The 19,527-nt window shown below is 33.6% G+C and overlaps 1 protein-coding gene across 1 annotated transcript in view; it reads left to right on the forward strand.

Annotated features, from left to right (window-relative positions):
* Positions 1-19,527, forward strand: part of LOC150100648 (plexin-A4-like) — a 707,214-nt gene that overhangs the window by 619,231 nt on the left and 68,456 nt on the right. The window contains 1 exon segment of the mRNA XM_090401991.1: positions 6,566-6,658. Within this exon segment, the coding sequence (XP_090258117.1) occupies positions 6,566-6,658 (93 nt within the window).

Consider the following 19,527-nt stretch of genomic DNA (forward strand, 5'->3'; position numbering starts at 1 on the left):
ATTTTCTCATACTGTCAGCCTTACCTCACACAAAATGTCCTAGGCTAGCAAGTGGAGTTTCTACTTCATGTGCCAATAGGCTGTGAGTTTGAATCCCACCAGGTGTATGGATGTTTTTAAATATCTTTAGATGGTAGATCACCTTTGTTTCAGTAATCACTGAAACAAAAAAGAAATTAAAAGGAACTATGAGAACCAAAAATTTTAATGTGATATACAGTGGAGTCGACAGAGACTAAAGAGCACAAGCAGGATTCATGATTTGGATTCATAACTCCCTTTCAAAACAGTTAAAACATTATAAATTATGGAATGAAAGAATAATAGAAGCTAGAATAAAAATAGATAGAGGCTATTTAACAATAATTGGTTTATATGCCCCAGAAGAAGGAAGAGAACAGGATAATATTGATTTTTATAATCAGCTACAAAACATATATAATAAAATAAATAAAAATGATTACGTAATTTTAACAGGAGACTTAAATGCAAGAATTGGAAACACGAAAATTAATAATATAGGAATAGATTGAGAACATACTCTAAACAGGAATGGTAAAAAATTTGATTAACTTTGTAGTTTATAATAACCTAAAAATAATGAATTCCTTCTATAAACATAAAGACATACATAAATATACTTGGGCAGCAAGAGGATGGAAATCAATATTAGATTATTTTATATTAAATGAAAAGACATCAAAATTTTCACTAGATGTTAGAGTTCACAGAGGATATGAAATAAGTAGTGATCACTTCCTTGTTAAAATAAAATTAAGTTTACCTCCTAAATAGAAGTAACAAGAACAGAAAGAAAATTTGAAACATTTTTATAAAACTAGACTATTGAATGACACAAATGTACAATGGCTATATGAACAAAGAATTAACCAATATCTAGATAAAATAAAACAAAATAAAGAAATAGAAATAGAATGGCTTAATATAAAAACGATACTAAATGCAGCAGCAAATAAAAGCTTAGGAAAGACCAAAAAATTCAGTAAAAGGAAAAAACTGAAGATCTGGGATGATACAATCAAAGAAATAATCAAAAAGAAAAAAAAGCTTATCACAAATGGTTAAGCAGCAAAATATTAGAAGATGAAATAGAATATAAAAGAATAAGAGCCATAGCTAAAAGAGAAGTCAAAAAAAGACATAGAGAATCATGGAACAAATTTGTTTCTAACTTAAAACATGATTTATATAAAATAAGACCCAATGTATATAAGATTTTGAAACACTTAAATGCAGATACCAAAGAAAACATAAAATTAAATACTGAATTGAAATTAGAAGAATTTCTAAATTACTACACAGAACTGTGGACAGACAAATATTTTAAGAAAGACAACTGGCAAACAATTAACAAAAATGAAAAGGAAATAACTAAAGAAGAATTCGAAATCAGCCTGAAAGAAACAAGAAATGGAAAATCACCGGGAGAAGATAAGCTAGGTTCAGAACTATATAAATACTCAGGAACAAGATTCAAAGAAAGACTCTTATTATTTTTAAATAAAATTTATTCAACTGGTATTCCTCCAGTAGAATGGAAAAAAGCAATCGTGATTCCTATCTTTAAAAAAGGTAATAGAGATGACCCTAAAAACTATAGAGGTATCAGTATACTAAATTCCTGTTACAAAATATATAGCAGAATCTTAAATAGCAAAGTAATGAAATATTCCAGAAACTTTATTTTAGAAGTACAGAATGGATTTAGAAAAGGACGATCATGTATAGACCCAGCCTTTTACCTAAAATTAATAATAGAGAAAAGAAGAGAATACAATTTAGAAATACGCATTGCATTTATTGACTTTGAAAAAGCATTTGACAAAGTTAAAAGAAACATATTATTTAACATATTAAAAGAAAGACAAATACCAAATGATATCCTAAAAGCTATTACAAGTATATGTGAAAATAATCAAATACAAATAAGATTAAATCACGAGCTATCATATATGAGAGAGATAAACCAAGGGATCTGACAGGGATGTCCCCTCTCAGCAACTCTTTTTAATATCTACTTAAATGAAATAATAATAAAATGGAATAAAAATTTATATCAAGGAATTAAACTTTCTCCTACCTTGTAGGAGAAAGTATACCTTGCGGTTTTTCTCCGAGAAAAACTGCAAGGTATACTCCATTTGATCAGAAAGAAATTATGAAAGAATTAAACCAAGAATCAGTAATAGAAAAAATTAAAAAATATAAAAAAAATATGGATGGAACATGTTCAAAGAATGAAAATAGAAAGATTACCAAAACAAACCTTAAAGTACAAGCCATTAGGAAAAAGAAAACCAGGACGCCCTCTTAAACGATTCAACGATGACTTATAAAGGCTGGAACAGGCCACTCACCTTAAATTGAGTATGTTCCTATAAAATATCTGTAGAGCATTTCCTGTATTGTCTAATCATTGACACATCCATATTACTAAATGTGCAGTAGTTTTGGCAACCTTTCATAGCTGGGATTGACATAAAAAAAAAAAAAAAGCAATTTTAAAAAATTGATTCAACTTAACATTCTCAAAAACCTCCTCTCCTTTATTCCTGATACGGGAGGGGGGTGGCAAGGGGCCCCAGTTACCACCTATAGTTTACATTGCCATCCATTATCTGCTTTCAGTATTAAAACTTAGGTGGAACTTTCTCAAAACTGACTGGGAATCTTTTATGAAACAAGTTTAATGCTGTTATAAGATTTATAAAGCCTACTGTAAACAGCTATATTAGATTTATTGGCATTATTATCGGTGCTGCCAAACAAACCATTCCAAGAGATTTCAGGAATGATTACATTACAGACTGGAATAGTGAAAGTGAAAGACTGTACAAAGAATTCTCTATTAATAATAATCCTACAGTAGTCACTGAGCTACTGAAGTCTCTTGGCAGTGCTAGAAAAGACAAATGGATTAAGACAATGAACAATTTGAATTTTACTCATTCCAGCCAAGAAGCTTGACCCTAATACAAGGACTCCTGGTAAACTGCTTGTCATAGATCCAAAATACATCACAAAGCATATAGTTTCAATGACTAAATATCCTTAAGATAAAGTAACTATGAGAGAGGTGAAACAAAAACCAAAAAATCTTAAAACAGATCTCCCACTATCATCACTTCCCAGGAACTTACCCAGGCAGTTAACTCATTGAGGACTGGGAAGGTGGCTGGACTTGATAACATCTACTCTGAATTCATTAAGAACTATGGTCCAAAAACTATTAAATTGCTTATTAAATTACTGCTATGTATAATAATATCCTGGACTGTGGCGTGCTTCTATCAATTTTTAAAAGATCTAAAACCATTGCCATCTTAAAACCTGGCAAAGACAATTGTTCCAACTTCTGTCCTATTGCCTTACTAAGCATCTGCCTGAAACTTCTGGAAAGAATAATATACAACAGAATTTCTCCAAGTATACATAATAGAACTCCTCGGGAACAGGCTGGCTTCAAACCTGACAGAAGTTGTTGTGATCAAGTACTAGCCTAGAGAACAGCTTTGAAAAACAATTGACAACAATAGTGGTATTCATGGACCTCTCTGCTGCCTATGACACAGTGTGGAGAGAGGGTCTCATTTTAAAATTCTTAAACTATCCCATCACCAAAACTAGCCAACCTACTTAATCAAGTACTAGCAGACAGATGGATACATGTATCTCTCAATGAATCCAAAAGAATTCTTTAAGATTAAAAATGGCCTACCTCATGGGTCATTTCTTGCCCCATTGCTTTTTAACTTATATATTAGTGATATCCCAGTGACAACATCACAGACATTTATGTATGCTGGCGATACTGCTATTGCAGCTCAACATTCTACATTCCAAAAAGCTTAAAACATCTTAACTGGAAATCTGGCTGTAATTAATAAATACTTTAGACAATGGCAATTACAACCCAACCTGAACAAAATGAAGTTGCATCCTTTCATTAAAGTAATGTCCAGGCTAACTATATCCCAAAAGTTTACTTCAGAAATAAACAGGTGAAATTTAACAATCATCCAAAATACCTAGGAGTTACCCTAGACAGAAGTTTGACATTTAAATATCATCTAGAAAATATCACTGAAAAATTAAAAACTCATAATAATATAATTCCTAAACTTTCTAGTACTTCTTGGGGTGCTGATGCCAACAAACTACACACTACTGCACTGTCTTTGGTTTATTCTGCAGCAGAGTATTGTGCTTCTGTGTGGCTGAACAGTGCACATGCTTCTTTAGTCGATATCCAGCTGAATCAAACTATGAGAATAATCTCTGGTGCTCTAAGATCTGCTACTGGCTCCCAACTCTCGGTAATATAGCCCCTCCTTCGCTTCGCAGGACCCAAGCCTTAAGCAAATTATGGACAAAAATAATTGGAAACAGTTCTTTGCCTATCCAACGAGACATTTCCTTCCATACCTCACAAAGACTGAAATCCAGGCACCCTGCCTGGAGGAGTGCAATACAAATGAATGACCAGAACTTTGACCTATGCAAGTCATGGGGAGAGTATTGGCTTCAACATACCTCCAATCTTCAAATTATCATTTTAAATCCAACATCTCGTCTGGAAGGCTTCGATCTGCCTAGACATGTATGGATCACTTTAAATCAGATCAGAACAGGACATGGGAGATATAAATATCTCTTGCATAAATGTAACTGGTCTGATCCTCCAAACTGTGAATGTGGAAATGGGATCCAGACTATCAATCGCATTGTGCTTGAGTGCCCTATCTACTCATTCTCAGACACTAAAGAGGACATTTTTAAACTGACCCCAGAACCTGTGGAGCGGATCTGGTATTTAAGGATTAAGCTCTGATTCTTAATTTTTAATGTTTAATCATTTCAGCCTATTGTATTTCTTTTAATATGATTTTTACAATTGTTTTTATGCTGTTTTATGTAATATGAATGTAATATCCTGAGACCTGTACATCATATGCTAAATAATAAATAAACCACCCAGTTACCACCTAGTTTACAATGGCATCCATTATCTGCTTTCCAAAGGATCCTCTCCAACTTTTAGATCTTTTAGGGGTTTACCAGGTGATCTGCATTTGCGGAATTGTTTGTTTTGGCCAGGCCAGACAAAAGAGCAAATAGCAAGATTGCAGAGCACAAAGATTACAGCTTGTTATATATCTGTGTCTTCTCAGGTTGCACCATTCAATATATTAAAACATATTCTGTATCTTTTGAACACATGTTAGTTGAGTAATGGATTTGTTGGGAAAGGCCACTTTATTTCATAAAAGCAAATATAAATTTCAAAGATTTTCCCTGCTGTACTGAAGACTTACCACCATTGGGATGGGGGAGTCTTTAAAACTTCTATCTAGTGACCAGAAATACCGTATCTTACTAGATGGCTTTCTTTTGAGCTGAAGGCCTCTCCTCTCTTGCATCAGTCTTTTCTATGTCGTGCTTACATATGCATATATCTCCATACCAACCAATGTGTTGTTTCCCTGATGATGCATAGTTCAACTTATACAAACTGGAAATAAGTGTGTTACTTATTATGTGGTAATCATTGTTATTGGCTTAAATAGATGTGAAGAATAAAATACTATATATAAAACAGAATTTTAATGCATCATAGAAAGTGATAATAAAATTGCAGTCATTTACATGGAAAGAGAATAAAACCAAATTGCATTGTAGTTTTACAAATACAATAAAGAAACAACTGTTGATGAAGGCTATGCAAAAAAAGAGACTCTAGTGGTCAAAAGTGTACAAAGATTGGACTCTTGAGAGTGGAAGAAGATCATATTCTCAGGTGAGAGCCATTTCTTTGTCCAAGGAATGCAAGTATCCTGTTTGCAAATCAGTGGCCGAAAAGACTTCTCCCATCCACCTTCAACAAGCTCCTAAACACCCAGCTAAAAAGATGTTCTGTGGTTATTTTACACATGACTGTCCAGAATCACTTGTGCCTGTTGTTGGTATGATGAGAAAGTGACCAGTGCTTAAAAATATTAGAGAAAAGAGTGACCCCCACAAATCCAGAAAGACAAAGAACTCATCTTTCAACAAGATCTTGCTCCATGCCACACTTCAAAAAAAAGCAAAAGAATTCCTCAAAAATTCAATTGCTTCAGTGGCCAGGTAACTCTCCTGACACTAATCCAATAGAAAATTTGTGGGCCATAGTGAAAAAGAGACTTGGAAACTTAAATTGTGATACAAAAGATAACTTAATACAATCCATTATAAAAAGTATGGTTTCCAGATTCAGAAATAAGGAAAATGTGTTCTATGTCGGTAGAGTCCGAATTTATTAGCAAATATATGAAATTATTAGGAACAAAGAAGCACATTTAAATTATTGGGTAAAGTTAAAGTTTAATTTTTGTACTTATTTTCTTGCGAAATTAAAATTTTCTTTAAAATGTAAGTGTTCAGAGTAATTTGTTCATTACTGTATATCAGAGAAAAAAATTCTCACATGCATCAGAATTTTTTCTAACTTTCAAATTCAATTAAATTCATTATTTAAAAAATATATGTATATTGTTACTCATAGGTGAAACATCATGACTCTGAGACCACCAAAGAAGGAGAGAGAGGAAACAAAATGGTATCAGAAATCTACCTCACTCGACTTTTGGCTACAAAGGTAAGCCATTTATTCATTGTTGTCTCTTGTAACATTTAAGAGAATTGGGGGGGGGGGTAAATTTTTGATCCCCCCCCCCATTTGATCCTTTATAAGGAAAAATTTGTGTCATCCAAATATTCTAACAGTGCTGGATGCATGTTCATTCTGCTTTCTTGGTCCCTCTATGTCATGGTTTAAGTGATGGTACTGGCCTTTTTTTTATATATATATATTATTTGCTCTGCTTCTAATTGGAAAGGTGTCACTTTTTTTAAATCCAGAATTTAAAACAGTTAGGAGCATTTCCTCCTGTTTAACTCTTCTAGGGATAATCTTGTACATACATAAAAAAAAATGTCTATGTATCTACTTAAGAGATATTCACAGATTTAAAAAGTATTCACACAACTCCAGTGTGCAAAATTTATTGGGAAAAATATTGTTGTTACATTACCCCCCCCTCTCATGTAAATCCATAAACTTCTAGGGGAACCATCAGAATGGAACATGCTCTGAACTCAAAGATCAAGGAGTGAAAGCCATAAGAATCCTCCTCATACATAGGGATGGTAATCTAGTCCTGGCAGGGAATATCATTCTTACTGCTTCCCCCATGCCAAAGAACAACAACAACAACAAAATATATATATATATATGTATGTATATATGTATTCATAAACCCTGCTACCTTAAAAGCAGAAAATTTAACCTGAATCCTTTGAGATGCTTTAAATACCAGAAATGTGTCACTTCCTTTCATGGCTCTCATCTGTGCCTAATCGATGCACAGATGATAGAGTGCATCAGTGCAGTCTTTGGGTTCCTGAATGAACCTAAAGACTGCACTGTTAAAAATGCTCAGTCAATATGAGTGATGACCTTTGGTCGGAATGACCTAGGAACCATTACAAAGGAAACCAAAATGCTAATATACGGATGGAGTTTAGTATATCCATGATGCTTTGCATATTTTTCTTCTGGAGGAAGACAGGAACACTGGCTATCTAAGCCACCACCACTATCACCCCCCCCCCCCAAAAAAAAGGAGAGGGGGGGGACTCCATCTATAAAAAAATAAATAACTAATCACAAAATTAAATGCCAAATGGACCCACATAAATAAATAATTAACACTTTTGCCCAATGGAATTAACATAATTCTGCCAAAATATCAGTGATGTCAATGTCCTCTTTTGAAGAAGCATGTGCTAGCATGCTGTCTTGCAAGACTTATTTAAAATTAGCTGATGTATGGAGTATTTGAATGACTTTCATTCAGATACACATTTTTTTTAATTAGGTGATTTATTCATTAAACATTCTTAAAAAAAAATTTCTGGACAGAAATAGTGATAATTTCTTCAATCCCCTCCATTTACCACAATGAACTGGTTTGAGGCTATACCATGTAAGGATTTGTGTGTAATTTGAAGTTTCTGTGAAATAGGTGATTTTTTTTTATTTATTAAGTATTTTTTACATTACTATTTATTGTATTCAGTACATTTCCTAATATCCTTTAAAATATATTGTTAAATTACTATAGTTTTAAAAAAAAAAAAAATGGCACCAAAAACCTGGACGAACAAGAGACCAGTGTTGAAAGCTAAGGGTAATGATAGCATGGAGCCTAGTAAAGAGGACCTTTATATTGATGATATAAATTATGAATAATTTGAAAATCAACCAGGGAGTTGGAGAAAGCAGAAAAAAACATAAGAACTAAGACAGGTTTTAAAGGTAACAGAAAGGAAAGAATAGCAAGTCGTAAGTTACCAATGAATATTAATAATAACAGTACTGATGTTGATAATTACAAGGAAAGTCGAGGTAAGCACTTGACAAAGGAGTCATTACATCGAGCTTCCCACGAGCTAAAATAAAGGATAAAAAAAAGCAATAGTAAAACAGAAAGAGATGGTAGAGCTAGTTGGAACTAATGATTTAAGTAGTGAACAAATACAGTATGAGAGACAATATGGAGGAAATGAGACAAAAAACTGAGAATCTAAAAATGATTAGTTTATCACCACGATACCACAGTAATGAGTTAAGGAAGGCAATGATGGCAAATGGTTCAGTGCGCAGGATATATAGAAAAAAAAAGGTATGAATTTTTGTCGTGTGGAGTAAGTTTGATGGTAGAAAAAAATTGCATAATAGGGATGGACTGTACTTGAATGGATTTAGCATCAGGTGCCTAGAGAAATTATTTATTACAATGAGACCTAATGCACAGAGTCAAGGAAATTAGATCATATTGGGAGGAACACTGAGAATGTGTATCTAAGTTCAGCTAGGTGTGTAGATGTGACAGGATGTTAATGAGCACAGTTATGAATCTGCTGAAGGAATGAACTACACTTTGGGTTCAGGCATTTTGTAGGTGTGGAAGGAAAAGAGAAAGTTGCCCAACTTAAGCAAGCAGACTGTCAATTGAAGTATAAGAAAAAGCAAGGTGGTAACTTCTTATTGTCTATACACAAGTGCCAGGAGCATTAGATGTGTGTAATTTGAAATCAAATTGAGTAGAGATTTTACTTTGGTGAATACATTTGGCCTGAAATTGTTGGCATTAGTGAAACCTGGCTCTCAGAGTCGGGTATTGTAACTAAAATCCAGTAAAAAGGATATAGTGTTTTTAGGAACGATAGAAGAGGAGGGGAAATACTACTAATGATATCAGATGACTTGAGTAAAGTTAGGATAGAAACACATGAGAGGGATAATAGTTAATAATTTCACATGTAGCACTGAGTTTGTAGCTATCTGGTATAAAGTGGAGTCTAGCAGGATGAAATATATGGTGAAGTGTTGCTATAAATCCGGTAATTCATTTTCTGGGGTGAAGAATTGCATCACCAAATTTACCCAAATGAGAACCAAACAAGTAATTATTATGGGTGACTTAAATTATCAGAATATTGATTGGATAACAATGAAACTAATGGACAATAACAAACTAATGATAAGAACAAAGGAGAATTTATTGATCTGTTGCATGATGCTTTCCCAAGCAGCACAAGAAAGAAGCAACTCGAAGAAGAGTGTTAGATTTCATCATTGTTGGTTAAGCATGTGACTATTTTGCCACCAGTTGGTAACAGTGATCATGCTCTTCTAACTTGGAAAGTGGCCAGCTATATGGATGTGCCAATCAGGACAGGTTCTATGCTGAACTACAAATCTGGAAATTATGACAAACTTGAAGAATACCATCTTTGTTTCTATGGTATCAGTTGTTGAATGCAGAGGGATATCAGCAACGCATGGGAAGCTTTGAAAAGATGCTTAAATGATGCAGTATGTGAATGTGTCCCTATAGTTCGAAGAACAAACAGAATGAAAATGAAATGGATGTGCAGTTTCATTAAACAAGAAATCCATAAGAAGATGATGTGGAAGGAATATCATTGAGAATAAGAGCAAGAGGAGTTATGAAATGTATAAAGCCCAAGCCAAAAAATAAGTTACAAGTGTTGTATGAAAAACCTAAGTTGGAGCATGAAAAGAAATTGGCTGCAAAGGCTAAAGGCAAGCCAAATTTTATCGTTATGCTGCAAGTTAAAGAAAGAATGACTATGGAAGAATAACTTTATTGAATGTAGACAGTACCCCTAGTATCAGAAGTAGATTTACTTAATTGCTTATTCCTTTTCACTCCGCTGTGAGCATAGGGTCTTTGCCATGGATCGCCATCTGAATCTGTTTTGTGTTTCTCTCTTCTTCCGTGTTCAGTTCTTTCCAATATTTCTAAGCTCTTCTTCTATTCCTTTTTTCTATTCTATTCCTCTTTCCTTGCTGATTCTACTCTAATGTTTGCATGACTATCTTTTTCAGGTTTTCTTAGTACATGTCCTTTCCATCTCCATTTTCTCTGATTGATGTCATATATTACTGGTTTTTGTTTATTTTTTTTATTTATTTATTTTTTTTTTCATAATTCTTTATTGGATATCTTTCCTGGTCATTTTATATATAGAATTCTTCTTAAACGTTTATTTACAAAGTTTTGCAGTTTTTTTCCTGATTATTTTTGTTGTTGTCCATTTCTGATGCATAGGACTAATTATATATCTGATTTTTATTTTTTAATATTTCCTTTGATCTCCATATTTGCCCTAGCGTGTTAACATTTTTCTGTGCTCTCTCTATCTTAGATTTTATATCTTCCTCTACTCCTCCCTGTTTATTTATTATTGATCCTACGTAATTAAATTTCTCCACTGTTTCTAAAATTTGACCAAGTACTATGATGTACTATGTCATTTTTTTGTTTGTCATTTATTTTTATTATTTTTGGCATGTTTGTATAATTTGAACCTTAGCATAAGAAACCATTCCACAGGAATGGAAAGAATGTATGATAATGCCAGTGTACAAGGGTGATACAAAGACTGATGTGTCTAACAATGGACCTATGAGCAGGGGCACGCCAGTAGTGTCCGGTGCCTGTGTGCAAAACTTTAGTTGGCACTCCTATACCCCCTCCCCCAATAAAAAATCACTTTATAAAAACGTATCAGTGAGTAAAAATGAAATAAGAAATATGTTAATTATAAGTTTATTGAACAAAAAGCAGAAAAAAAAATTGTATAAAAAACAATAAACATACAAGAAGGGTACAAAAACAACAAAAATAATTTTGAAAAAAATAAAGTAAATAAATAATAAAATAAATAAATAATAGTAACTTACAAGTATATAAAATAGGAACATATTAAACATTATTGGGTAAAGAAATAGTTAAATAAATATTTAAACAGAAAGAAAAATCACTTAGTGAGTTGAACTTTTCTAGTTTTCATTAATGAAAATTCTGAAAATATCATGTATATCAAGTTGATCTGAAATATCTGACTCTATTGATATAATGGCAAGATTTGAAAGTTTGTCTTGTACCATTGTGGAGCACAAGTACTTTTTAATAATTTTAAGTTTAGAAAAGGACCTTTTTCAACAGATGCTACAGATACCGGTAATGACAAAAGAATCCGAAGAGCTATTGTAAAGTTTGGATAAACTGTAATTAAGTCGTTTGAATAAATATACTGAAATATCTGATATATATCATTTTTAAAATTAGAAATAAATGATTGACAGTGTAAAATTTCTTCGCATAAATCATCTGCGTCAATGTCTGAATGATTCTCATGTGTTAATTTTTGTCGTAACTTTTTACAAAAAGATAATAAATATTCTTTATTTTGTGAAGTACTTAACAAATACAAAAACTGAAAAGAATTCATATGTTCTTTTAATAAAGTAAATCTTTCCTGCAAAGATTGTAATGTTTGATCTGTTACAAGGATCTACTATATTTTCATGTTCATAATCAAATTGTGTTGTCTTTTTACATCACCTTAGTGGTATACTATTACAAAATACAATTTCTTTGAAAGTTTCATCAGACCTATAATCATTTAAAAATTGATTTAGATCATTCAATGCATCTAAAGTAAGTTGGAGATTCATAGATGAAGACTGCAGTATTTTACTGACAAAATTTACTTTATTTAAAATATCATACCAAATCTTTGGCGCCTTTATATCCTGACACCTGTGTGTGTCGCACACATTGCACATATGGCCAGCGTGCTCCTGCCTATGAGTATCTCTGAAGTACTCATAAAGATTTTAGAGAAGTTGGTAAGAACTCGCATACAGAAATGGATGGACAAACAAAATTATACTATGCAAGGAACAACATAGCTTTACTTAAGAGAGGTCATGTCTGAGCAATTTGCTCATATTTTATAAGTTGACATTTGAGTTGGATAAAGGGACTGAATACATTATGATACTGTTGAACTTTGCTGTGGCATTTGATAAGATGCCACATAAACTGGAGAATATGGGATTGGAATATTATAAGCTATTGGCTTGGATGAGTGGTAGCTGACAGACAGCTATCAGAAAATGGTATATGGGATATGCGAAATAAAAGATCACTAAAGAAAATGTTAATAAATCATTTTTAAAATGTTATTGTAATGAAAATGGTTTGTAAATAAATAACATGTGGAGTCAATAATATTCGTAGTTCAAGTACTGCATGACATTTTGACCAATATCAGCAGACTGAAGCTGGCATTGTGCATGCTCATATTGGAGGAGTGTGGACAGTGAGGAAACAAGATGGAGATAATGTGTTTATGTGTGCCATTTTTGAGAGGAGAAAGGGTTACAGGAACATATTCAGAAACCTATGGATTTATATGAAAGTATTTCTTTCAATTGGTGTATGACCACTAGAAGATAAATCTAGAGATCCTCGAATATTGTTTTTGTTGTAAAGAAATATACAGTAGCTTAAGTTTGGAAAGAGTGAATTCCAATACTAGTTTTATCTACTGTTGCTTTATTTAACCCTGCATATGTTCCTGTTAACAGATGACTGAAGACAGCATTTTAGTTCAAGTAGAAAGTGTTTTTCTTTTAAATAGTGTTTCTTCATTAGAGTGGGTATGTATTACAGATTACTGAAGACAAAAAGAAAACTATTAATCAAATAAGGATAGGAACTGATTTCTTGTAATGATGATTTGTTTACAGAACTGTAAAGTAAACAGTTTACTCTAAGTGTTTTATCTTTCTGCATAACTTTCTGGAGTGCAGTAATTTTCCTGAAGATTATTTACACTGTAAAGCTTCAGAGGTACGATTGAGATTCCTTATTTGTACAGTGTGTTAATTTTGAGCCAAAATGAGAAAATTCCTTATTGGAACTGATTGTATTAAAATGCTATACTTGTTTAATCCTAGAGAGGATTAATAAAGGAATTTGTTTCCGTTGTTTGCTGTTAGGCAAATTTTTTTAGTCTTGAAATTAAATTTAAGTGAGTAAGTATGAGAAAGGAAGTGCATCTATTACATTTTTTTTATGTAAATAATTATGTTTGTATAGTTATTTAATTAAACAATGTTTCTTTTGTATTATAATTCTCTTGTAACTATTTAAGAGATAAGTGGATGTAATATATGAGTTCTAATAGTCTGGGGAAAACTAGAATCGGTTCTATTGGAAAGAAACTAGAAATATTTAAATGATACTCGTGATATGGACCCAACTTATAACCTGCAGAATAACCTATGTAGTTTTTATAGGTGTGGGCAATCAGACACACACACACACACACAAATTACTTTAAGAAAATGGTGCAGCTAACACATATACTTTTGAACAAAATGAAGCCATTAACAGAAATGTTTAGAGAACATTCAATTTAACAGAAGACAATACATTATGGTATGTTACTATCATCAGTAGAATCAGGATAGGGCCTGGACCTGTCCAAAATGAGATGCCATTCCTTCTCAACACTATTGTAGAGACATTTTCCATCAGCTTTTCAGTGGGAACCTCTTATTTACAATATTCTTCATTTAATCATGACTTGGCGCTGATACTTCCCAGGTGACCTGAAGGTGTCATTTTAGGTTTACCAACTTCCGCTTTCATTATGAGAGATATGAATGGCCACAAATACTCTGTTGAGCATCAACTCAACAATATCACTCTCTCCCCTCTTAAACATAGGATGCAGTCCCTTTTTCCATATGCTTATCCAAGTTGAAAAGACTGCTATTGAGTAAACAATCTGTTCTTTATCCCTCCTTCCACTGTATAAGTGGTAAGTTGAAAACGTAGTGATGTCATGATGGAAAATAGATCACACTGACTAGAAAAATCAATGTGATCTATTTCCTCTCTTAACAGAATTCGATTTTGCATCAGCCAGGTTAAGCTCTCAGGAAAGCAGCGAAACATATTACAATGTATATGTAATAAAAACTGCCACAACTGCACCACTGAATTTGAGGAGGATACATCCTTTGTCTAAACCAAAAGAACTCTTGGATCTTTTGATATCTTCAGTAACCAGATCAACTCATGTAAGATATGTCTGACAAGACCATAAAAATGAAAGGGAGATATGCCACCCATTCACTTTCAGTATTGGAATATAACAAATGCACTGCAGATCCAAGAACAGTTAGATACTTTCTGGACAAGTTTTGTCAGAATGCTGACAGTGTTGGCCTTACTTTCCTAAGGCAGAAGAAAACATTAGATTATCTTCTCTTCAAATGGACTGGAACACTACAACAGGTCATTTAGCACACACACACATGCACACACAAAATTTGCTCTGCTTTGATTTGAAACAAGTGTTATTATTATATAAATCAAGTTTATATTAAATCCAGCATTATTTCAAAGCTGAATGTAGAAACTATGAAAATTTCGTAAAAAAAAAGTTGACCAGAGAACTTACGGAAATACACTCGCTGGCATTCATGAGTTGCCCTAGTGCAGACCACATAAAAGACATGAACGCTTGCCCAAGCATCCATATATTCACCTTTTATTGGTCCATTTTGATAAGGTTTCACTGGCCTGACAGTTTTTTCGAACTGGTTGGTTCTCCTCAGAGACCAGGCAGAAACCTTAAGAGAGCAAAAACTCTCGTTCAGTATCTTTTAAATTAAACACTATTTTATCCACTTGTTATGCCACTGTATTGTGAGATAATTGCATGTCATTGATAGCAGAAACTAGTTTATGCTCTTTTAAGGTTTCTGCTTGGTCTCTGAGGAGAACCAACCAGTTCGGAACAGCTGTCAGGTCAGTGAAACCTTATCAAAATGGACCAATAAAAGGCGAATATATGGATACTTAGGCAAGCACTCGTGTTTTCTATGTGGTCTGCACTAGGGCAACTCGTGAATGCCAGTGAATGTATTCCTATAAGCTCTCTGATCAACTTTTTTACGAAACTTTCATAGTTTCTACATTTGGCTTTGAAATAATGCTGGATTTAATATCCACTTGATTTATATAATTTTGCATAGCCGAACTGAAGCCTTTTGGCTCTTTATTTTAGTAAAGTGTTATTATGATTTGTTTGACCAGATGACATTATGAGATGGTAAAACATCTACCATCATCTTCCATTTATAATAGAATCTTCCTCAGGGATCAATTTCTGGATTCCTAGCAAATGATAAATATTGCCCTTTCAAAGCCAAGTAAGGATTCAAAAATGCCAGTTATTTTCCAATAGCTCCAATGAGTTGCATCAAGATCTTAAAAAGTGATCCTCTTTCTTCTTTGGCAAAATCTACCTTCCATTAAAAATCATTTAAGCTCACTAGGTTCATGAGAGATGCTTTCCTAAAAAAACAAGCATCTAATATCAGTTTTCTTTGACATGGAAAAGTGAATGGCACACCTTGGAGGTTTGCTAACAACATGACAATAGAACTGTGTGTGAGTGTGTCACACTGTCTCCTGTGAAGGTTAATTCAATCATTGAACAGCTTCTTCCAGCCAGGAGCAGTATCCTCTTCATTGATTAACACCCTATATTATTCATGTAAATAAGTAAAATGTTTTGTTATTCGGACTTACAAATGGATTTTAGTTTTCACCTCTGAAGACAATTTGCATGCACTTTTATCATAAATATTGCCTTCATCTTAACTCAAACTAAACACAGGAAAACCATAATCCCAATCATAACAAGAAAAGTTCTTGGAACTCTTATTTAAAAAAAAAATAACATTTTTATCACACATACAACATGTAAGTACAGTGGTTTTGCTCCACCTTGCACATGTACATATCTAATCAAAACTTCATTGTGGATACCAAATATATGCTTCTGCCAAAAACGTTACATTCTGGTTGTTGGATCCTATCCACTATCAGGAAGTGAGACATAGCTGGTGTAGTTTTAACATCACCTCACCTATTCCTTGTTTGAATTGAATGATCACTGTCTCTTTGACACCAGTTGCATTATATCTTCAATGCGCAGTTAAAACAGTTCCTGACAAACCATCTTGTGTGTAATCCTTTTTAGTCTGCTTTTAAGAATCTGTACAACACACATCTTACTTCTATATGCCTCTTCAGGTTATGTATTAAAGAACTTTTACAAGCTCTAAGTATCATAGAGCTTGTAAAAGTTCTTGTAAAACTGTCTTCATCCTTAACATGTCTACATTCCAGCAATGAATTTCATAATGTGTGACCTAGAGAAAACACTACCTTATCTACCTATAGCTCTTTAAAATACACAAAACAGAATACTCTGATTTTCTTCAGTCTACTGGTTCAAAATCAGTTTTTAGTGATATCTGCTGCTGTCATCCCAGACAGCATATCTAATCATCTCTCTTTCTAGGGAAGGCAACATCTGTACTGCTAAGCTGCATGTACAGAGCTTACACTGATTTAGTTGGTCGAGTGGTTAGCGTACCTGTTCTCCAACCAACAGATCATGGATTCGAATTCTGCTGCAGGCATGGATGTTTGTGATTGTCTTATCCCGTATACTGTTATAACCTTTGATATGGCACAGTATGACCTTTGCTGTCCTTGCACCATTAAAACCATAAATCATCATCACAGAGCTTATATTAAAATTTATGAAGTTGAGTTCCCTAATGAAGATGCATCATTTACACAGGCTCCTTAAACTTTCTAAGCTCAAATTTTGTACAAAGCTTGAATAATTATGGGAATTTTTTAAATAACAAAACCTGTGGTGCGTTCATAATTAGAAGAAACACACGTATAAACCACAGTGAAAATTATTTAATTGTAAATATTTCATCCTAAGTATCTTAGGACATCATCAGTACAGTATTTAAACAAAAATTAGGAATAACATACAGTAAGGGCGCATGATTACAATAGAATCTCATGAAAACATGCATAACGTGCTAAAGTAGTACAAAAAAAAAAAAAAACATTAATTATTTAACACAGTTTTGTATGATAATTTCCCATATTTTAGGAATAGTAAGAACGTCGTTGCGGTTTAGGTTTGGTCTGTGTAGTAGGGCTTCAGAACTTTCTTTGTATAAACGTTCATGTTTAAATAAAGATCTATGTAAAAGTTTAACCTTTTCCCAATGGATCCTATGGTTTGGATTTTCAATTCCGTGTTGAGAGAGGCCAGATTTCTGTGGTTTAAGAAGACGAATGTGGTCTTGATGTTCCGAGATGCGTTTCTGAACAGACCTACCTGTCTGTCCAAAGTAAGATAATTTGCATGAGCATGGAATCTCATAAACACCAGGTAACATCAAGGGTGAGAATTTGTCCTTAGGAGAAGGTAATAAGTTGTAAATTTGGTTGATAGGTTTGTAAGTAGTGGCAAAATTGTATTTCTTCATAATTTTAGAAAGACGTTCTGAAATGCCTTTAACGTAAGGTATGGGAATCCTATGCACTTCTTCCTGTCTGGTTTGATGTATGCAGAAGTGACCGATGATTTTTTGAGTTGTTTTGGGATTATATCCATTTAGGATGGCTGTATTTTTGATAACTTCTAATTCCTGGTTTAAAGATTCTTCAGAGGAGCAGAATTTGTGTGCTCTGGAAACTAGTGATTTAATAATGCCAGATTTCTGAGATGGATGATGAGCAGAAGAATTGTGAATGCAGCGACCTGAGAATGTAGGCTTGCGAAAGACGGAAGTGGCGATGGAACCGTCTTCTTTTCTTTTGATGTGTAAATCCAAAAAAGAGAGACCCTGTGGAGATTCTTTTTCTTGATCCTACGAATCGTCAACTCAGAAAATTAAATAAGCTACTTAATGAAACTTCCTCCTTAGATGGAGAAACAATCAAAACACTTAAGACATACCATGCAAGACCTCCTAGAATTTATGGCTTACCTAAGCTACACAAAACTAATGTTCCACTTAGACCTGTCGTAGACTGTATCGGCTGTCCAACGTACAAGTTATCAAGATTCTTATCTAACCCTCACATAGGCCACTCAGTCTCTTCAATCAAAAATTCTACTGAGTTTCACACAAAAATTAAAGACATTCAACTATCAAAAACTGACTTGTTAATCAGCTTCGACATTGTCTCCCTCTTCACTAACATTCCCCATAAAGAAACAATAGAATTACTAACTCAAAAATTTCCGTCTGATATAGTTGAATTGTTCAAGTTTGTTATTGCATCAGGTTACTTCACCTGGAAAGGTCAAATTTACAAGCAAGAGGAAGGAACAGCAATGGGATCTCCTTTATCACCAAACCTAGCAAATTTGTTTCTAGAACACCTTGAGGAAAAAATATTCACTTTTGAACCCAAACCAAAAATTTGGCTAAGATATGTCGATGACGTATTTGCAGTATGGAATCATCCCGAACCTGAATTACAACTGTTTCTAGATAAAATTAACCTTCTTCATCATCGCATCAACTTTACGTTAGAAAAAGAATCTCCACAGGGTATCTCTTTTTTGGATTTACACATCAAAAGAAAAGAAGACGATTCCATCGCCACTTCCGTCTTTCGCAAGCCTACATTCTCAGGTCGCTACATTCACAATTCTTCTGCTCATCATCCATCTCAGAAATCTGGCATTATTAAATCACTAGTTTCCAGAGCACACAAATTCTGCTCCTCTGAAGAATCTTTAAACCAGGAATTAGAAGTTATCAAAAATACAGCCATCCTAAATGGATATAATCCCAAAACAACTCAAAAAATCATCGGTCACTTCTGCATACATCAAACCAGACAGGAAGAAGTGCATAGGATTCCCATACCTTACGTTAAAGGCATTTCAGAACGTCTTTCTAAAATTATGAAGAAATACAATTTTGCCACTACTTACAAACCTATCAACCAAATTTACAACTTATTACCTTCTCCTAAGGACAAATTCTCACCCTTGATGTTACCTGGTGTTTATGAGATTCCATGCTCATGCAAATTATCTTACTTTGGACAGACAGGTAGGTCTGTTCAGAAACGCATCTCGGAACATCAAGACCACATTCGTCTTCTTAAACCACAGAAATCTGGCCTCTCTCAACACGGAATTTAAAATCCAAACCATAGGATCCAT

Source organism: Typopeltis vanoorti, chromosome 12, assembly GCF_054136105.1.
Source record: "Typopeltis vanoorti isolate ZY-2024b chromosome 12, IOZ_Tvanoo_1.0, whole genome shotgun sequence".
NCBI lineage: Eukaryota > Metazoa > Arthropoda > Arachnida > Uropygi > Thelyphonidae > Typopeltis > Typopeltis vanoorti.